Source organism: Gadus morhua, chromosome 3 (assembly GCF_902167405.1).
Source record: "Gadus morhua chromosome 3, gadMor3.0, whole genome shotgun sequence".
Taxonomy (NCBI): Eukaryota; Metazoa; Chordata; class Actinopteri; order Gadiformes; family Gadidae; genus Gadus; species Gadus morhua.
The window spans coordinates 17,752,888-17,775,536 of record NC_044050.1 but is presented as its reverse complement, the minus strand read 5'-3'; the positions used below and the strand labels follow the sequence as shown (position 1 = coordinate 17,775,536).

The 22,649-nt window shown below is 44.8% G+C and overlaps 1 protein-coding gene across 3 annotated transcripts in view; it reads right to left on the bottom strand.

Moving 5' to 3' along the window:
• The window catches only part of arhgap10 (Rho GTPase activating protein 10), a 44,248-nt gene that overhangs the window by 6,335 nt on the left and 15,264 nt on the right, over positions 1–22,649 (bottom strand). The window contains exons 10-20 of one of the 3 annotated variants that reach the window (XM_030351309.1): positions 22,118–22,212; positions 19,651–19,732; positions 19,365–19,407; positions 19,188–19,256; positions 18,737–18,811; positions 15,134–15,218; positions 12,756–12,814; positions 10,757–10,862; positions 8,477–8,636; positions 6,469–6,607; positions 3,723–3,903 (exon numbers count right to left, since the gene is read on the bottom strand). In XM_030351309.1, the coding sequence (XP_030207169.1) occupies positions 3,723–3,903; positions 6,469–6,607; positions 8,477–8,636; positions 10,757–10,862; positions 12,756–12,814; positions 15,134–15,218; positions 18,737–18,811; positions 19,188–19,256; positions 19,365–19,407; positions 19,651–19,732; positions 22,118–22,212 (1,094 nt within the window). Of the gene's footprint in view, positions 1–3,722; positions 3,904–6,468; positions 6,608–8,476; positions 8,637–10,756; positions 10,863–12,755; positions 12,815–15,133; positions 15,219–18,736; positions 18,812–19,187; positions 19,408–19,650; positions 19,733–22,117; positions 22,213–22,649 lie in introns of all 3 variants that reach the window. The other 2 variants (XM_030351306.1, XM_030351307.1) reach the window with 2 other exon arrangements.

The window sequence follows — 22,649 nt, the reverse complement described above, 5'->3', positions numbered from 1 at the left end:
ACCGCTCCGCGCCCCAGGCCCTGTGTGCTTATATAGCACATAATGAGCAAATTGCTCCTAGCTGCTGCTCCCATAGAGACGCTAATAAAGGCAATTAGTGGAGGCAGCTGGGAAGGGGCTGGAGGTTGGGAGGGCGCTGTGCAGAGTGCTTAGTCTGAGCACGGTGGCCAATGGGGGGGACAGGGGGGGGGGGGTGGAGAGGGAGGGCCCGGCGGAGGGGACGGTGGGGAATGGAGGGAGGTGGCGGGTTTCTTCGGACACGGACTCGGACGTTGCTGAACGACACCCGCTGGAACAACCGGGACGCACCTCTACACTCGGGGGTCCGGGGAAACCCGTCCCCTGGCGGCCCCCAAAAACATCCCCGTTTCCCCCTGTGTCGCTCCTCCTCGTCCTCCTCGTCCTCCTCCTCCTCCTCCTCCTTTGCCTCCCCTCTGCCTTCGGTGTGCCTATCAATCCCAGCCAGTGGTTATTCAGCGAGGGCTTGGCCAGGGGCGCGGGTGATTTATTGCTGCGCAGCAGCGTGAGGTGGTGCTGCTGTGCTGGTGGAGGTGGAGGTGGAGGTGGTGGTGGTGGTGCTCAGCTGCTGCGGATCAGCGTGAGGCAGGGGAGGCGGGTTTTGGGGTGGTGTGGGGTGGGGGGGGGGGGATCGGGGGAGGACAGTACGCTGCAGTGCAGCAAATCCACTCATTAACCTGGGCCAGTGGCCTGCATGGGCCCCGGCCAGAACCACAGAGAGACCAGGAGAGGGGGAGCAGCACCACTAGACACCCCACCACCCAGGAGGACCGAGCCCCCCCCCCCCTCTCCCCTAGGGACTCACACAACACTGGGTATAACGTGAGGGGCTCACTGGTGCAGAGGGAACACACGCGCACGCGCACACACACACGCACACGCACACGCACACACACACACACACATAAAAATAAATACACATTTCTTGTATTTTATGGTTGTGAGGTGGATTATAAAGATCTGCGAGGCTCCATTGACTGAATAGACATCTTAATGTTTATACTGTAAGCGGCTAGGAGGGAGAAATCACTGAAGTAATTGCATGCTATGTGGTTGCCCTAGAAACTTGTTAAATGCACCAGGGGAAAATTGATTTATCCAAAAATTGCTTTCACAATTACAGCTAAGCCAAAGCGAGGAAAAGTCATTTGTGTTTTTTTCTCCCTAAAATAGCAGCAAGCTTTCAATTGCTCATCTGGTGTTTTTCCGTCACTGGCCTGGCTTAGAAGCTTTAATCTTGATTAAATACAGTAAACACTAACTTCTGTGGAAACGCTACAGAGCGCTGGGCCTGGCTGTTAACACGCTATTTAGATACAGACAGCTATCTTTGTTTGTTCATGTTTATCATGAACTGTATGGAGGAAAATGTATATGCATAACGTTGTATGTATACACATGGACAATTCTTCCACTGGTAAGGCGCTCTTCCAAACCAAACGTGTTCAAATCAAACAAACAATCCAATTTAGAAGGACTCAAATCGAGTTTCCAAAAGGAGATTCAAACCTTATTAGAGGACCAACAAAACAGTCCTTCCTCTGTTTCAAACCAAACACTCATCAACACCATTATCTCCCCTATAGAAGAGTGTATGCCAACACCGATCCATTTCTATCCTATTTTCCTTCCTGTCTTATTGAAGCCGTGTGGGCCCACACTGCTGCTGTACACGGCCAGCATTAATCTCCATTACGTTTGATTTCCTCTGCGTAGCCACAGGCTACCGGGACCTAAGGTAAAGGGTTGTCTTCTCCCCTCGGCAGCGCCTGCCTTCACATGCCCTCTGCTGGCCTTGGTTGACCGCCTGCTAGATTCAGCCTTACCACCGAGTCCCTTCCTGGGTTTAACCCGGCTGTATTGAACCAGGCGCAGTGCAGGACAGCCGGGTTGAACCCAGGAAGACTGGGAGCCCTGCCTCGTCAGAAGGTCACATGGCAACGTTTGAGGCCGTTGTGTCGAGCCATGAAAATGTAGTGATATTGTAGGAGCAACACTAACCATCTAATATATTCCAGTCCTTTTTTGGGGGTTTAGACTCTGGTATATTCATTCACGGTATTAATACTGTACTAAACAGGATGTATTGTGGAAAAAACCAAACAAAGAAGGTAATAAAACTAAAAAGGCCCAGAATGCACCACGGCGGTACAGGGAGCTAGCAGATGAACCATCAGCTGGTATGGGGTTTGTGTTTGTCGAAGTCTGAGGATGTAGAGGTGTTGAGCATCGTGTGGAGCGACAACCGCACCGCGGGGAGTAGCTGTGACTACACGCACACGCACACAAACACACACACAAAGTCGTGCAATTTCGAGAGCTCCGAAATAGAAATGTGAGACACTGAAGCCTGTTGCATATAGTGGATCACTCTGCTAATTAGATCCCAATGTCTAATTGGCCTTCCCAATGCATTTAACGCATGATTTTCTCCTTTAATCCGCAAAATGATGTACTTTATTCTAGATTCTAGAGTATAGTGTGCACAGAGTGAAAACACCACTAGTAGTCCACAGCAGAGAAGGGGAATGCAGTTCAATGGAGGCCCAGAGCATGGGGCGACTGCCTGGCCCCTTTCAGTGTTGTTGGCAGGATCTTCCCTTGATTTTGTAAGGGATCCACCCTTACAAAATCTTGGTCCTGTTTGGACAGGTCCAGAGTACCCCCCCACCGGGCTTAATCCCCAGACACATATGGTGTTTGAGTCTGCGTACGGAGACAAAAGGCCTGGGCTGGAGTGCACGAGAGTGTGACCGTCTCCTCAGCACGGTTTTAAATGGGGCGGCGCGCAGCAACCTGGCTCACTACATGTTTAGGGGCTTCAGAGGTGCCTTCCTCCAACATTGGTTCCCTTTTGAAGCCACCAGAATATACTGTATATTATAATAGTGTGTGTGTGTGTGTGTGTGTGTGTGTGTGTGTGTGTGTGTGTGTGTGTGTGTGTGTGTGTGTGTATATTGACCATCGGATTCTGCAGGAGTTCAGCAATGATGCAAGTCACCCGTAATAGCAAACAGGTCTAAATTAAGACATGTTAACAGCTCAAGCAGGCTCACCAACGGTCAGAGGGATTGAATAACAAAAAACCAGAGTACACATTCTGTACACATGACCTGATATGAGCCGACATCGTCAGCATGCAAACCCCAGTGAATGGGTGGATGCTGCAGTGAACAGTGTGGTCCAGTGAAACCATCCCAATGGAAACAATGGGGTACATTACAACGAGCCACCACATCGTTTGTTATCTTTGGCCTAAATACAGCACATATCTCCCATGCATTATGTCAAACGACCCATCGCAGACATCAGAACCCATTCCTTTAACAACCACTGCTTCAGTAGGTGCTCCCAAGCCAACTACAGTTGGCGCACGCAACAAAACCCACCAGAGACCGCAACATCTAACTCATCAAATCAGTAGGCTCCGGGTTAGGATGTGGGAGGGGGGCACACTCATCAACCCAAGGCAAGTCAAGGCAAGTTCCTTGATATAGCCCAATTCAAACACAAGGGTATTCATATTGCTTTATAAAGAAGGAAATCATTCAAAGATAAAAATTGAAGGAGAAATGTTCATCAATGTATAAGACGGTAAGGATTAAATGTATTGTAGACCCATATTATTTACTAAAAGTTGCGGAAAACAATTGAATAAAAATAATAAATGGTCACGGTGGTCCACACACAGGAAGATTGCTCACCCAGTGCTTGTGTTGCTGAGGGGGGACGAGAGCGGGGTGTGGCCACTCTTCTCTGGAGGGGTGTCTGAGGGCGTGGCCAGAGGGGGGCTGCGTGAGGAGGGCTGCGACTCCACCGAATCACTGCTACCCGTTGAGCCGTCATCTGCTGCTGGGGTGGGACTGCTTCCATCCGGTGAGACTGCTTGGAAAATGACAATATATAGTAAATGTGCACATCTACTTAAAGCCAGGAACGCACTAGAAGAAATATATTTTTCAATCCGGACCGATTGTAAAATGACTGGTCATCAACCATTGTAAGGACTGAGTTTGTTAAGGAGTACCAAAGTCGATGAAGAGACAAAGAGCTTAAGACCGCTATCAATATCAAGCCTATACTACAGGATCACGTTCAGATCGGTATAGATTCCAGGAATTGGTAGGGCTCAGACTGGCCGCAGGCCCGATCAGGACACTATGATAAAGCCTGGTTACAACCCACCCCAACTTTGTGATATTTTTTTTATGATAGTACCGATGTTGTTCATGAGCGGTATAATAAGCAATATTGTATATAAAATAATGTTATGAGTGTTAAGAAGCTTAACCCTCTCTCGGATGCGGCCAGAGTTCAACACATCCGCGCAAACTTGGCCTACCGTGTGTATACTAAACGACACAGCGAAGTCAAAAGCGGCAATTTTGTCAATTACGATCTTAGTTCAGTAACAGTGACAAAATGGCATTAATAACTACTTTGACGAGCATGGAAACAAATAGCATCCGAACCAACGAGAATATTCCACCTCTTCTTCCCAGATCTGTATGGAGAGGTAAATATTCAACAACTAGACAGCCGCCAGCCTTTCTAAATCTATGTAGAGGATATTGTGCTACAGAATAAAGTTCAGCTGTTTTGTAGTCATTGGAAGTTGCAAAAGAAACCACAAAAAAAAGCAGACATAAATCTTCAAAAAATGTACTTTGGGTTTGCCTTAGCTGTGAGATTCAGGGTAGAGGTCCATGTCTGCACCCTTGAGAGGGAAACATTTGGAGAATTTATGTTTATAATTAGTTTCAAATATCTAGAATTCAAATTAAATAATTTCAAGTCTCTACAAACTGTTTTGTGATGTCAATATTTCCATGGCAGCAATCCCTTTCTAAGAAAATCCCTAGGTAGTTATTATATTGAATTGTGTTTGCCAAAGTAAACAATACAGGTAGAACTGGTGGAATCGCTTGACACCCCAGTGACAATTCATTACATAGGTAATTAAGAAACTTAAACACTGTGGTTCAGTGATTAGAAATATAAATTACATTCATTCCCGGCCCATACAAGACCGAAAAAAACTCACACTTAATTGCAAACACGTGCATAACACACACACACACACACACACACACACACACACACACACACACACACACACACACACACACACACACACACACACACACACACACACACACACACACACACACACACACACACACACACACACACACACCTTTCATTCCCCTCTCTGAATCACCCTCGCCCTGAGAGCTGAGACAAGTTTAAATCCATTACCCGAGACCTATATACAAGATACACTGGTTTTTATAAAAAAGGATTACGCATTTCATCCTAGTTATTAAAAATACCCCCTCGGTAAAAGCTGTCGCAATATAAAGGCAAGGCAATCTGGTAAGGAGATTTTCCCTTCTTTGTTATTTGTGGTGAGGAAGGGATTTGCACAGCCTGGGGGTAGAGACTGCAGGAGATCCAGCATGGAGCTCAGCAGGCCAACACTCCTAATATCAATGAGTATATATATATATATATATATATATATATATATATATATATATATATATATATATATATATATATAAAAGAGAGAGAGACAGGGAGAGACAGACAGAGACAGAGCCGAGAGTGAGAGAGAGCAAAAGAGAGAGAGAGAGAGAGCTGAGAGTCAGAGCGTGAGTGGGCGAGAGTGCGGGAGAGAGAGAGAGAGCGGGAGAGCGATAGAGAGCGAGAGAGAGCGAGAGCGAGAGAGAGACTTCCAATCTATGTACCGGTACCCAGTCCCCAGTTCCAAACCTCATTAACAATACAACAAAAGCACATGTAGTCTGTTAAAGTGTATGTGTGGCCTCTGTTCCACACAGGCACACAGCTGGTCAGAATACTTAGCTCACCATTAGCTGTAGTGGTTGGTGTGTTTGACACAGCACTGTCACATCTGCACTCATTCTGAAGCAGTAACCAATGCACATACTACACATACTATTTACTGTTTTTCCTACGGTACCATCACCCATCATCGTTTGCTTCGCTATAGTTTTTTTTACTATTACTACTAGTTTGTTTACCTTTTTTATTCAGCGATGGAAAAGGTGACAAAAATGTTTTGGGGAATGTGCATTTACGTGCGTGTCCCTCACCATTCCCCATTATCCGTTGTGTGTTTAATGTATCACACACACACCCTTATTTCCAGGGTGTCATATTAAGTTGAATGCGTGTTGAATGTGTTTGAGTGTGTTTGTGTGTATGCGTCTGCGTGTGAGAATATTTGGCTGTGCACATGTGGCCGTGTCTTTCCCCACTCTGGAAATCCGGGATGTGTTTAGTCAGTTTAGTCAGTTTAGTCAGTTTAGTCAGTCAGTCAGTCAGTCAGTCAGTCAGTCAGTCAGTCAGTCAGTCAGTGTGTTTGTCTCACCACTCTGGACGTCCAGGATGTGTTTAATGTATGTGTGTGTGTGTGTCTCTCACCACTCTTGATGTCCAGGGCCTGGGGGTTGTACACGGCCAGAGGTCTGTTCTGGCGAGCCACCTTCTTGGACTGCCTGGTCGGGGCCAGCAGTACCGGGCCGCCCGACGCAGGGCACGATTCTGGGGCTCCTGCAAAGATCTGGATGCACAAAATGTTTTCTGTGAGAGAAGTCCGTGGGTGTGTGTGTGTTTCGGGGGGGGGGGGGGGTCACAGGGCCACCAAGCCAAAAGCCACTGCGGCACACACTCTTATATGAGAGAGCGGAGGAAGGATTGCGCCGCAGTGTGCATACTGAACCGACCGGACTGAGTCAACAGCTTCCGTTTAAAATGCTCTGCTGTCTCCGAGGCGTCAGTGAAACTGATCACCTCCAGAGCAGGCAGCATTCAGGAGGACGTGCGGCCCCCCGATGACGCAGGAACATTAGATGCATTGCACAACGGCATGACTAATTGGGCTTGGTTTGCTCTAGCATTATACATGAAATCAAAAACAAACAAAGAAAGCGCCGCCCCGGACGACAGTGTTGGCCCCGGGGCGTTAGGTCTCAGAGCCTATGACCCCTCCGTTCTCTGAGAGAGATCCGAGCCAAGTAAACCAGGTCGCCGGCTTCCAGGCGGAGGGGAGAGGGTTTGGTCGGGAAGGTGGTGGGTCGTGGGTGGTGGTGGCGGCGGGGCGGGGGTAGCGGTTCTGTGTACACCAACATCGTGTTTACATCTACATCGCAGACGTGGACTTGAAAAGAGACGAGGGGCTGCATTGGAGAGAACGCCTCTTCTGAGCCTCAGAAGAAGATGACGAAGGAAAAAAAAGGATCACAAAGGAGGAAGGGAAGAAGAGAGAAAAAAAGGGAAGATAAAGTTGGAGTGGAGGAAGTGAGAGCCAGACATAGAAAAGAGGGGGGGAGGGGAGCCGTGTGAGTGAGAGAGAAAGTGTGGTGGGGAAGAGAGAGAATGAGAACGAGAGAGAGAGAGCGAGAAAGAGAGATTCAATATTGCTGAGGGTTTCTCTCCCCCTCCCTCCCTCCCTCCCTCCCTCCCTCCCTCCCTCCCTCCCTCTCTCTCTCTCTCTCTCTCTCTCTCTCTCTCTCTCTCTCTCTCTCTCTCTCTCTCTCTCTCTCTCTCTCTCTCTCTCTCTCTCTCTCTCTCTCTCTCTCTCTCTCTCTCTCTCTCTCTCTCTCTCTCTCTCTCTCTCAGCATCCGGGGGTATCAACAGTCTAGGGTGAAACTCGACTGCGAGGTAAAGGCTCGTGTCTGTCTGCAAAACTTTTTTTCACTAGCACAGGGAACTTTTTCTTCCAGTGCCCCTGCTGCATGATAACACAGACTCCCATCACCCTGGCCTGGGTGAGGTGCCACCGGGTAGGGAGGGGTTGGCTAGTTGGCTTGCAGTGTGTTAGTTTCCCCCTGTTTTCCGTTAGCACATTAGCACGGCCCGCCGACTATTGTTAAGAACGCCGTGCTATCCCACCTCATATTTTAGCTTAATGCAAAAATGTGCTAATAACATAGGAAGTCGTATTGTGTGTGTTTCCATATTTAATTGATGTATCTATATTTATATCAATGGAATAAAACTGCCTTTTGCTGTTCATTTGAAAAATAGATATGGAGACACTATGGGCTCCCCCTGTCGGCTGCCCGGGAAGGCGGGGCGTTCTGAACAAGAGCTGCAGGAGAAAAGCAACAGATTACATTACATTTATCTCGCTGTAGAAAGGCCTTGATGGGAAGCCAATAATCCACTGTTGAGCAGCGATGCTTGAAACAAGGTCCAAACTTTGTTGAATCTATCATGGTGTGTTAATGACACAAATTGCACAATGTTCATTGATGGCGCTTCGGTGCAATTTTTACTTCGCTGGTTGAAAGAAAAAACCTATGACAATAGGAGGTCTTTGTCTGCAAATCTCCCCACATGAATTCAACCGTCGCAAATTGGCGTTTTCACCCTCCATTAATAATTCCGATGGGGCATGCTGGGAGGGATAAAGAGTGAGTGGCTTACCTTCTGGTGCTGCTTGATGAGGATCTCCACCACAATGTTCTGGAACTTCAGATCCATGATGGCCGCCACGGTTTCCTCCTGGGGTCTCATCAGTGTGGGGCCAAACACCACGCCCAGGTTGGCTACGGTCATCAGGTTCTGCTTACTGTGGTCTGCAACACTGGGGAACATTTAGAATGCGTTAGACACGTTGAAAATCTCATGTCTACATCTCTTTTTTTGTATAATTGTTGAACGTTATTATTCACCTTGATCCTTGTTAGCTCATAATTTAGTTTATAATATATGTTTTTATCCAAAGCCAACGTTGAAACACACAAAGCCCATGAGGACTATTCCTGCCCCAACTCCTACTTTTCAGGCCCATCCATATCATCATTCTGTTGTGCAAAGCGTGCCCAAAAAACAAACTAAACTTTTTTTTTCTTTGTGTGGAAAATATCCGACCAATACCAACATCGTTGATGCATGATCTCATTCAGTAATCAATAGGCAGTTGGTCCTGCACAGCACAGCCAATCAAATCCCGGAATTATCAGATCCCATTCAGATCCATTCTGTGCTAACAGTCTGTTTACTTTGGAAATACATCACGACACAGCAAAGGCAGCGCTGTTGCAATCTTAAAACAAAGAGATGCTTCTAATCCAATTCTAATCAAAATGTGAAGCATTTTGAATCTTTCAATGGCTTGCCTTGCCCTTGACCAATGCAAACATAACATAATATTGAGTGCTGCCGTGTAAACTCTTGGATGTCTGCTGTTTTATTTCAATGCAGCACCAATACAAAGGCCTACTTTACACTACATTTATATGCATATATAAATGTATATTTAAAAAGTTATGATTGTGTCACTGGCTGACCCATATTCCTTCTACTGAGTACGTATATAATAAATACACAAAGGACAAATTAATATTTTCATCTGATCTGTCTGATCTGATTTTTATTCAATTTAACTTATTTGGGGAAAATAAAGAAAAATAAATAGCAAAATATATGTTTCAGAACGCACTAAACATGTGAAAATAAAATAAATATTCAGATAGGTAGAGCAAATTGTTATTCTGAAAATGTGACATTGCACGACCCATCTGCAGAGAGAAAGAGAGTGAGAGGTTTAAATAGCATCAAAGGGTACCTTTGATGCCATAAAACACCAATGACATGTTGCATTTATAACATCTCGGAAGCCATTACAGATACAACTGTGAATTCTTGGCTTTGCTCCTTTTCCCCTCCAGGATGGGCACACACGCCAACTTCAGAAAATCTCTCTCTCTCTCTCTCTCTCTCTCTCTCTCTCTCTCTCTCTCTCTCTCTCTCTCTCTCTCTCTCTCTCTCTCTCTCTCTCTCTCTCTCTCTCTCTCTCTCTCTCTCTCTCTCTCTCTCTCTCTCTCTCTCTCTCTCTCTCTCTCTCTCTCTCTCTCTGCAGTCTGGAGAATTTCATGCTGGATAATCCAAATTCAATGTCAATAGCGCTGCCTTTTTTATTTTTTGTATTTTACCAAAGCGCAATTCTGTGGCAGGTTTCTATGAAATAAGATTCGGCAGACTTTGACAGCCTACAGGGGAGGGGAGATTATTTACTTATCTTTAATTTACTTTCATTTTGTTTATTAAAAGCTCACAGAGGTTTAAACCATGTAATGATAGCCAGCAGTATTTTAAAAAACCTCCCATCCTGTCTAATCTCCTAAATGGAGCTGGGCAGAACGGTTGTCCATTCATGGTGAATGGGGTAAGCTCAGGGGGGGCTTTAATTTGAGTGCTCCCTTTTTCTTTTTTACTTTCATTCGACTGCATTTCATTTGGCTGCCGGGGGTTTGGGATGCGGCACGTTGAACAGGTAAAGCATCGGTTAGGGACAGTTCTAACACCTGTAAATATTACAACCGCCTGTGATCTAATGAAAGAGCAGGAAAGTTCAGCTTGCCGGCTGCCTCCAACTTTAACGGAGAGGGAGGGAGGGAGAGGGAGAGGGAGAGAGAGAGAGAGAGAGAGAGACAGACACAGAGAGAGAAAAAGAGGAAGACCGAAAGAGATGAGAGTGACAGCAGGGAAGGGGGAGTGAAAAAGTGTGGGAGTGAGCGAGAGAGAGAAAGGGAGAGCATGTGGAGTGAGAAAGAGGAGATAGACTGAAAGATGAGAAAGAGCGAAACAGGAGCAGGAGGAGGAGGAGGTAGAGGAGGAAGAGGAGGGCAGCAGGAGGAGAGGGGTGGGGAGGATGGAGAAGAAGAGTAGCTGAACTGTAACCAAGGAACTGAGATCACTCACTTGGCCAGATGCTTCAGAACGAGCCCCAGGGTGTGTTGGTTCTTGTCGGGCAGTTTGTGGACCAGGCAGTGGATGGCTTGGAAACGAGACTCTGGACTACCACTCTCTGTTTCAGAGCAGGAGCAGCGATAAACACATAAACACACACACACAAACACGCACCCACAGGTTACTAGCATAGCGTTTCCCTGCAGTCGTAGGGTGCCATTGCTGCCCAGGTTGGCCACTGGAACAGTGTTATAGCACAGTCTACTGAAGGGCACTTGAGTGTTGGCTGGTTATTGATATGCTTTCAGTGTGCAGAGCTGCAGATATATAGCCCATTTTGACAGCTATGTCGTGTCTGCCTAGTTGGTATTTACAGTGAGAAATACTGCAGATTAATATAGGCTACTCTATACATGGTAATACTTTAAAATAAGTGTACAATATTTGACCATCAATCAGCATTAGCTAATGCAGTAATAAGCATTGACTAACAGTTCTTTAACAGTAAACTAATGGGGTTGTAATCATTAACCTGTGGTGTTCTTTTGTACTAATGTTAACCGTATTGTTTTCGTTATAACTGAGGTATAAATTGATACATTATTTAATAGGGTTCAACCCATTTACCCTGACCCCTACACTAGTGCTATTAAATAATGCTTATTACTGCATTAAGTGTTAGTGTTCTTTTGAATTTATTCAGCCACAACATCCTAACAGATTCAGTTTATGCTCATCCATACGTGGAGAAGAAGCGTACCGTGTGAAATATGGGTAAATCTAAGTAAGGCAGAGGTGTTATGGTGATACTGTATGGTGTGGAGCATGGTGGAAATTGGCAACAGGGGTAGCTATGCTGGGTGGGAAAGATAGTTTTGTGTTGCTGCTGCTGCTACCGTGTAAAAGGGTTGTGTTGAAACCTCAAAGATCATTTCTTAAACATGCACTCACACATGGGCATCTGGCCGCCCACACACACACACACACACACACACACACTCACACACACAAACCAGACACACATACACAAATAGTACACAAACACACATGCGCGCACACACACACACACAACACTGTTGCAATAGAAACAACAAGGATTTGATCATAGAAGAAGCTTCTTATGGATGCTGTCAACCATCAAAATATTTAAGTGGTAATCCAACCCCCCCCCTCCCCTCCCTCCAGCGCGCACACACACACACACACACACACACACACACACACACACACACACACACACACACACACACACACACACACACACACACACACACACACACACACACACACACACACACACACTCTTCTATCCTTATGTGGGCATTGCGAATGACAGATAAAAATGTCAACCTAATCCAATTATAACACATTTTGTAATGGGACTCATGTTTGACTCACAAAAGTTTGATTTTAAAGTGATTTTTATGTGGATTAATATTTATTTATTTATTTGCTCTGTTTTATAGTCAAACTAAATAACAAGTATTTAGTAAATGTCTCCCTGTAGCTTTAATACATTGTGTTAATCTTGGTTAACTGAAATAACTGATGAAAAGTATATTGATTAAAAAATATATTTGGTGCTGAATAAACCTGACAACAGCAAGATTCAACTAGATATCTGTGTAAATTCTAGATAGGAGGACACAGAATGCATACCTAAAATGTATGATCACAATATCACCAACACGTTTATCAGTATTCTATTTGCTTAGACATCTCAGCCTTGATCTGATTGGACATTGAATAGAAAGTATATCCAATGAGAACCAGCCAAAACTCTGCTTAGCAATTCGCACGTCTCTTTTTGAGGTGATTTCCCCATATTCTAAACATGAATGTCGGTAAATAGAAAGCGAGGACAAAAGGCAACCAGAAATGACAACTTGGTAAATTCAATAAAACAATTTGGACAAAATGCATTTAGGTTGTATGGGTGGTCCTCAAATGTAATGCAAGCAGTGGTAGTTCTAGTGTATATCCATACAAATGTGGTTATGTGAAAACTTACTTGCAGGATTGATGAAGTCTTTATAAAGTCCATAGGTCATCAATGGCTCAGGAAGGCTCCTTGAGTATGAGAGAGAGAGGCAAAGAGAGAGAGAGAGAGAGAGAGAGATAAAGAAAGAGAGAGAGTGAGAGTGAGACAAAGAGAGAGAGAGTGATAGAGAGACAAAGAGAGAGAGTGAGAGTCAAAGAAGGAAAGAAAGAAAGAAAGAAAGAGAGAGAAAGAAAGAAAGAGAGAGGGCCAAAGAAAGAGAGGAACAAAGAAAGAGAGAGAGACAAGGGAAGAAAGAGGCAAAGAAAGACAGAAAGAGAACCAGAAAGAAAAGAAAAAAAGAAAGAGAGAGAAGGAGAAAAAGGAAAAGAGAGTAAGCGAGTTAAAGTGAGCACAGAGGGACATAAATAGACGGTGCACTGTTTTATAGGGTCTGCACACAGCAATGATTAATGTGGCTGTGCCAGGGGATGGAATTAGATGGCGCGCCCGTTGAGATAACCAAGTTCATCTGAAGGTACTTTCACACTGCGGCTGGAGCCCGGCCAAGGCTACTTAGACCCAGAGGAGAGCGAACGGCGGGCCGACCCCCAGTTCTGCTCCAGCGTTGGACCGGCCAACACACACACACACACACACACACACACACACACACACACACACACACACACACACACACACACACACACACACACACACACACACACACACACACACACACACACACACACACACACCAAGTAGGATACAATGGGGTGTAATGTGTCATAATAACATAACGGCAGATCAAGTTTGCACAACTCCACCGATGTTTATGAAGTGGGGGTAGAAAGCGTTCGGCGAGTTCACACTCGAGCGAAGAGACAATGAGCGTGGAAAATTCCCATGACCTATGGCGGCCTACGGCAGTGAGGTGCTCTGGCGTGGGGTGAAAGACCTCTGAGCTCGGAACAGCCGGCCCCAACATGTCCTCCCCCCATGTCTTTCAGAATGAAGGGAGCAGAGAGCGAGAAAGATGATGAGGGAAAGAGAGTGGGAAACAGAGACTGACTGTCAGGAGGAACGAGAGAAAAGGAAATGGGAGAGGAAATAGAGGGAGAGGTAGAAGGGAAGAGAGGGAGATAAAGAGGAAGACAGAGAGAAAGAAATGGCACAAGAAGCATAAAGAATTAAAGAAAGAATGATAGGAGAGAAATAAAGAAAGGAAGGGAGGGAGATTGAAAAACAGAAGGAGAGAAAGAAATAAAGAGAAAGAAGGAAAGAAAAACCGAGCAAGGAACAGAACGAGAGAAAGAAAGAAAGGATGAGAACAAAAGAAAGAAAGAACGAGATAACGACAGAAAAGGGAGAGGGAAAGAGAAAGACAGGAGAGAAAGAAAGAAAGAAAGAAAGAAAGAAAGAAAGAAAGAAAGAAAGAAAGAAAGAAAGAAAGAAAGAGAAGAGAAAGATAGAAAGAAAGAAACAGAAGAGAAAGAGTGCGAGCCAGAAGAAAGAAGTCCATGTTCCTCCACAAACGCTTCTGGGCGATCCACTAAAGCCAATTAACACGTTTAGTAATGCTTTTGCAATGTCCATCATTTATCCGTCATATGTGATTTAGAAAAAAAAGGAGGTGGCAGAATGAGGTGACAGAACAGGTAGGAGAGTAAGATATCAAATAAACTAATATTTCAGGGGATGTCTTGAGTCAGCACCGATCTTTTTTCTGAATAATGAAACTGTCACATTTATGAGCCGGGACCAGGGAGTACTCACACAGTGGACCTGTGGAAAGTCAAATCCCAAACTAGAATGAAACGTGGAAGAATAACATGTCTCGTAAGGCATATTATTGAAATAAGGTTGTGAAAACTGTTGAATGAATACAGCCATATGCCCTGTATGTACCATATCATATGCTGAGGAAATTTAATTACTGCTAGAAATGACCAGAATGCAATGTCTAACCACAATATAATAACAGACGCCTTCCCGGCTCTGTGAGCTTGTTGGGGAGGAGAAGGGAAGTGTGTAGCCGTTTCCACATATGAACCCTGGACAAAGTCCAGAGAGTTTGGATCATTGTCTGGAGTTGCCCCTTCAAAGATGCAGCACTTGAATATTTCTTCTTCTTTGCATTCACCACACGTATGTAGAACAGTATCTAGTCACTTTGACTCCTCCTAAGGCCTGTTCCATTAACATTGGGGATCAATCGGACATTACACAGATTATGTACCAAGGAGCTGGCAGGGAAATATGTGTTTATTGTCTGGTTCAACCGATTCGGACATTTGCGTCCTCACATACAGCTCTGGGCAACATCCGGGCCAGTTCAAGGTTGCAGTGCATGTGTGAAAGAGGCTTGTGTTTGCGTTGGTGTTCAAACATGGCTGCAGCGTGCGTCTCACCTCAGGTAAAGCTTCAGGGCACTGGTTATCGTTTTAACGTCCCATTCTTCACTGGTGGACAGATCCACCTCGTGGCTCTTCTCTTCTGCATCGAAACAATCAAACACAAAAGTCATGGGACTCGATTAAACACACTCTAATGAGCCCCCTTCTTCTTTCTTCTTCTTCTAGAATTACAGCAGCAGTAACTCAACTTTCTATGTGTGAGGTCTTGATTAACAAAAGTTTGAATATTGTACAATGAAAATAACTCTTGGTAATTGGCCATGTGGGAGGATAGAGCCCACTCCTCCAGCCTCACTTCCTGGGCAGGAAATCACAGCTGCTGGAGAGGGTCCACTGGTTCTTTACACGTTATGGAGTCTAATTAATCCCTGACTGCTGCACCGGGTCCCGCAGGGGGTGGAACCAGGGAGGGCTGGGTAGCGACAGTGAATCAAGGAGGTTGGGGTTACAGTTGCACCTTAAGTTATGCCCCTAGTGAGTAGGGTAACGTGGAAGCAGAACCTACATAAGTTGTCCGTCTAGCCCAGGTCACAGAGGAAACCTGTTACCGGGACGATTTTCGGTCCATTCATGTGACTTTGAATACAGTGGCTCAGTGGCTGAACCCACTAACTCGTTAACCACCTAGTAGGTGTGCATCATAGCAAACCAGTTTCGAATCCGATCTGCGGTCCTATGCTACAGGGCATCCCCATTCGGTCTCAACCCACTTTCCAGTCTCTCATTACTCTGTCTATAAAGCCATACAAAATAAATAAATAAATGAGCTAAATCCCCTTGATGTTCTGCTTTTCCCCTGCCGTTTTGGTACACAACATCATCTGCCCAACATCACCCTCTGAGAGCTACAGTTTATATGTGGCGTACGCAACTAATTGTGTGCGCTTCTATGGCTGTACAGTATGCTTTGTTACTTTAGTGAAATCAAAGATTAGGTGGTCAGACTTTCTTTAGATCAGCTAAGTTAACAGAACTGTACTGTGGACCTGGACTAGGATCAAATATGTTTGTTCATCAACAAAATGTGCCATTGAACCCGAAACCGTTTTTTAACATGATGTCTTCTTTGTCAAGATATAAATCTAAGCCATTTGGTCACTGTTACTAAAACATTAGGGAAACCAGGATAAAAATCCTATGTTTGTGCAACTGTTCGCCAACCAGTTTGGGAACGTTCTATCCTGCTTCAAACTCCGGTGCCGTCCTTTTAGTGACACTGTGGGGAAGTGTGTGGGGATGTGTTGAGCTCCGCCTGGCCAGCGAGTGTACGTTGACGGCCGTGTCCGAGAGGGGGATAAACTTCTTGGACACCTATGATACAACGCCACGGTGGAAGCATGGAGCTCCGTCTGGTGCGGTTTATTTTGACGTCTGGTTTCGAGAGACAGTTATGCATCTTGATGCTTGATGCTTATGTTATAGCGCCACAGTGTGTGCCTCATTTCACATAAAACATATCTCATTATAACGCTCCTACACAACGACAGTACTATAAAAGTAACCCAAATGGGTAGCAACCACGGGGATAACACGTCGCCCCCTCCTTCCTGGTACTCTCAGCCCAAAACACATTTACTTTACCAACTGTTTAACATTTAGTTGATATTTAACGTGTACGGATTTGAGCTGCAACAGGGGCTTCACTTACACTTTAACATGATAAACAGCGGTTCAAAATGCATGTAGTAATGGAATGTTGTTCAGGGTATGGGTTATAATCGTATAAATATTGTGTAGATGTATTTCTTTTTATAAGTATACATAATTTATTCATGGCGAATGATGCAACACAAAATAAACTTAATTAAATAAGTCTCATCATGGGCCATTTATCCCGAAATGGTCGTAAAAAGGAAGTGCTAATGGGGTGATATGTTCCTTATTAGGTATTCATCGTTATGATACAGGCCAGTTACTGGCATCGCTGGCTCCCCCTAGTGTTCGAACCCCAGAAAGTATGCTTCAATCCCTCGTAGGCTTGGATACGCACTCCTGTTAAAATATAGACCAACGGAAGTGAGATATGGGGCACTGCCTCTGCCCAGTCTAATCCATATTTTATTGACTTCTAGGTAATGAATTATTTCTCACTATTTTTCCTTCCCAACCTAACATATTATAAGTAGCATAAAACCAAGAGAGAAGCACAGCAGGTGTTTCGAATTGAACTGTGTGGAAACAAAATTGTTTACACAAAGTATGGATTACTATTAACTACAAAGCTTAGAAAAAAGCATTTTCCTGCATTATGTGGAAGATGTGATTACATTACACATTTTTTCTCCGGCAGTTTATGTTATTGCTATTAGGTTATTGCTGCGCCCTACACTGAGATTAAATAAGCCTGTCCACTCAGTGGTTTCAGAGGTTGCACAACATTAAAATCTCTAAGGGGCCGCATGCGGGATGGATAGGACTGCGTTTTGGGGGGGGTATGGCTATTGACTTGGCAAGAACCAAGAAAAGCAAACATTCTCTTTAGCAAGAAGTAAAGAGTATCTCATTTCCCTTTCTGGATTTCCACATCTATTATTTCACTGCCAAATGGCACATATACGTTAACTTTAATGGGGTGCTAATAATAAATTGCATTTGGGCGCCATTTTGTGGCTGCCCAACTGGATGCCCTAAAACTGTACTCGTATGATAATACGAGTACAGATAATATTTCTGTAGAGAACATAACATCAGTATAACTTGAATCACACACATTAGAGGATTATGTGTGTAAAGACGCCTACTATGCAAGTTCCAACATGTGGCATCTATAAAACCTATCCCTCATCACCTGAAATTCAACTCAACCTAATTCTCCGTCGCGACGAGAGGTATACCTCAAAACACCCAAATGTGGCGTGTTTTCAGCTGCTAAAGGGTGTTGATTTCCAGACAACCAACAGCCCTGTCTTCCACCATATTAGGCGAACCCTGTGCTCTATAGCAGAGTGTTAATGGGGTCTTAACACTGAGCTGGCAGTTTGGAGGCTAGAGGAGCTTGGTGGGGGGAGGGGACGGGGGGAGAAAAGCCAGGGCGAGCCCAGCCAGGGGCTGGCATCGGTCTGGCTCTGTTGTCATTCAGCGCACAGAGTAAGAGTAAAGCTGATGTCTGAGGGAGACGGCAGGAACCAGGAGGGCAGACGGGGGGGGGGGGGGGGGGGGGCTGGAGGTGAGGGACAAGATCCTGGAGAACAGGTTCAGAGTCTAAAGAGATGCAAGGGGAGAAGAGATGGGTGTGAAGGAGGGTTTGGGATTTGTTTGTTGTTGTGCAAGCTATGGTTAGAGAGAAACCGGATGCAAGGTTTATAGAAGTGTGGCTTAGTGTGACGGAACAAAATGCTAAGTGGCCACCTTCCTGAGGGTGTGGATGGGTGAACTCTGGGTCTCGCTGACTGGACATGCCACTATCAAGACCTGGTCCCCTGCATGGTAGACTGAGGTCTGTGTGTTGTTAATATCAGCCAAACAAGAAAGAAAGAACCAACGAACCAAAGTAAGAATGAAAGTGTAGGCGGAGGTCGAGAAACCATAAAGTACATATCCCTATTGCTCACACATAGAATGAACAATGGAGGAATAAAGCACAAGCGCGTGTCTCACCAATCATTAGTGCGAGGAGCTTCTGGACCTTGGAACTGACCCCCACCACTCTGTACAAGCCCTGGTCATTGATACCTACAAGAGACATCAATATTAATACATTCAACATCAATATCTCACTAGAACAGAAAGCATACAGTTGTACTAGAATACGTTTTAAGCCTGTTCGAAATAGCTAGAAAAAAGTTGTCAATCGAATAAAAAGGTGGAACGATGCGCGGCACGTGCGCATATTTTACACATGTTCAAAATATGAAAAATATTTATTTTAACAATTCAACCGAGGCAGTTGCATTATAGTTGAATGGTTTAAATAATGGAGCAAGTCTGCCCTCTTGTGTTATAATAATGTAGCTACTTCTGACATGGAGTTTTAAAAAGCACATTACATCATTCTACAGACACACGGCTCCCTGTATTCTCTGAAATTCCTAGTCTAAAAGAAACATACCTCTTTTCTCTATGGCGTTGATCGAGTTCTGCACAAAGCCCATGCCCAAGTCATCCAACTGGGCATCAACTACAGTGGAAGAAATAAGTTTGAGAAGAACCATCTTGCTTGAACCATCCCCCAATAAGTTAGACAAAAACTTAGTTGAAACTTGATCCATCTCAACTAGACACATACTTCCTCTTTCTTTGGAGCAGGTCCTTCCAAGATAATGTCCGAGCTGGAGAAGCAAAAATAAATGGAAAATGCCTAAAACACTTGCTTTTATTACATTTACTGTCTTTCAACCCATTTATATTGATGAGGAATGTAAGCGACAATGACGCTGGGTGACAACATGATAAGCCAGCCTGTTATTTTACATAAAGACATAAACAGCATATAGCCTTGTTTTGCCTGGACGAGCCAAGAGGGAGTGTGAGAGATGATGAGAGGGTAGAGAGGGTAGGGTTAGCTGACTCACAGGCTCCTTCCCTCCCATGGCCTGCATCCAGAATTTGTGGTCATCTTCGGACATGCTCTGTACTGTCAGGACCGTCCCGGGACTGAGAGAGAAACAAAATATGACATGATATGATCTAGTAATAACACAACAACAACCAGACTGTATGAAAACATGGGGCGGAGTAAAACCACGGTTTTCTTATTGTCGACATCCCCCTTGAAACCATGTCCAGCTCACAAGTCTGTCCTGTGAGCCACAAATAGACAGCTTACCTTTCTGCGGCCTAGACAGCTTTTGTTTTCCAAAACCACACTAAACAAGTCCCGGGTGATTCCTGTTGCTTAGGTCAGCAGAAATCAGCCGTGTCGTTTATTTAGGCTTCATAATCAATTTTTCTTAAAACATCTGTGTTAAAGATGCTGTTGGGACGATTTCAGAGTTCAAAATAGAGAAGAAGGACAGGGGAGCAAGATTTTGAAAACACCAACCAAATAAACTCCCCTCACTCCCTACATTGGTCGACCATTATGAGGTGTCGCATTCACACACCTGTGATTGACACAGGCGAGTTGGATTACCCAAATAAATCATTGAAAAAATGCCTTGATTGGTCAGAAATGTGCCTGCCGCAGTCTAAAATCAAATTATTCAAATACAGAGGCAGGCCCGTAACCAGAACGGATGGCAATGACATTTCTTATTACACCCAAATCATGCACTTCCATCTTTTAGCGATAGCAAGACAGGGATGGTAAACAACCCTTTAGTTTGCAAGTGCCTTCCTAGCAAAAATAAAGTATATGTTGCAGTAGGAACAACACTTGTGAGCACCCAGGAACCTGGGATTGTAGAAGAGTTCTGCAATACTAAGCATAACTTTTATTTTTATTAGCCCTCAAAGAGACGGATAAGCTTCAAATTAAAAATCTCAGGTTGGTGTTACAGCTGTGACGTCACAGGATAGTGGCTTAAGATGTAGGGCAGTACAGGCACAGAGCCTGACAAGAGACCACATTAGCGTGTCACGACTTAACCCTCAGCGCCCACAAGTTTCCTCTCGAGCAGAAAACCCACAGGCCGAGAGGTAAACAGTGAGCAAACACAAACGTTGGTAGGCTTACTTACGACAGCGCACATGACTGTGGTAGAAGACAGGTTGATGGAAAACATTGCCAAACACAATGTGGAGATACTGGATGTAGTCTATGTTTCGTATCGTTGGCTTCCGTGTTGTTAAGCCCAGTTCCGACCAAAGATTCGCCTTGCAACGACTTGCAACGAGACGGTTTTAGAACGTCGCAGGGGCGGTGTGAACTGGTCGTTGCAAGGAGTCGCAAGGAGATGCAAGGAGTCGCCAGAGATTGAACATGTCAAATCGCAAGGTCCAGTTTTAGAACGCGGCGATTTAGCCATTTCTCTTCAGCCAATCACAGCACAGAACGTCACAGCCTTACTCCGTCCCGGTACCGCACTGTCCACTCCAGCATACAAATATACGAAGATGGCAGACTTCTGGTCCGAGGACAGGGAGGAGAATTTAATTCGCTTGCTGGAGGAGCAACCTGTCCTTCACGACGTTGGCAGTAAGGGGTATAGCAACAGGGACAGCAAGAAGAAAGCATGTTGCGACATCGCGGTGGCACTTAGTGTATTCGGTGTTCAGTTCAACTCGTGACCGTGTTAACTGGTGACCATCAGCCGAATGCGTCGCTTGTTGTCGTGGCTACGCCAGCTGTTGGAAATCGGGACCAGACACATAGCTGTCCTTGCGAATGCCTCTTTGATTTGTTTAGGCAGCATTTGTGAGTTCTCTATCTATGCAGGTTAAGGTTTGCCCTCCCTGTACAGTTCTACAGTGCAGCTGCTGGCCATTTCGGTGGCCTGGGTATAATTGCTTTGTGGTATATACAAGTATATTGGTTATGCCGTAGCGATTGATAACCACTCTTTTTGTTATTTCAGGAGTGTTCCTCGATGGGAACCTCTAAGAATAAAACCAAAAGTGACAGGTCATTCATGATATTCACTGTCTTCACAAGCACACGAAGATCACTGCGATCCTCTGGTCTACCTTTTCCCTCTACCATCGGAAATACATTGGGCAATGCCGACCCCTGGCCAGGGCTGGCACAAACCCCAGGGAGATGGAGGGGTGCACTAGAATTAATTGTATTATTTCAATAATACAATAAAATAAATGTTTATCTTGTATAACCTTTAATGGTCTGATGATACCTCTTGGATCTGTGGTTCCTCGTACATTTAAATAGTTTGTATGATGATGATAATTTAGCGACACTTGATGCCCTTCCACGCACAGCGCAAGCCAAATGAGTACGTAGCCTTGGATCTGCGTTTGTATGTCTGAAGGTTGTGTCTATTTTTGCTTTATCTTTATGAGGTCATTGCCTATGTGAGGATCCATTCACAGTATAACCACATAAAACAAAGAGATAATGTGAGAACAAAGATGAATGGTGTATACCGATCTGTGATGTCAAGGTCCAGGCAGAACCTCCGATCCAGCACGTCTGTAGTTTTGCGGACACAGGACTTTAGAGTGACCGACTCGGTTTCCCCCTGAAGAGAGGAAAATGACCCAATCAGAATACATTGCTGGATGAATGATCACATTGAATGACTTTGATCCATGATCTAATGATATTATCCAAACCAACTTAAATATTTTTTTATTCAATACGGCTAGGATGCCTGCAATGTGGACATAGTGGACATAGTTCCTACTCGAACCATTCAGCGGGGAGTTGACCACCCATCTGAAAGCCGAGTCTAGGCCCTGCCCTCAATGGCCCTACATCTATGAGCCAGTCAAACTATAATAAAGTTATTAATATTCTTTGGAATAAGAAAGGTCAAATACATAGGTTCAGCATTTCAAACTTGTTTCCTGAATTTTGCTGTTTTAACCGGCTTACATTTCTTTGCGGGGATACAGTAATCATTGTTATAAAGAGAGACATAACTGACTGAAGTCAGTAGGGCTGTCCCCTGAAAGT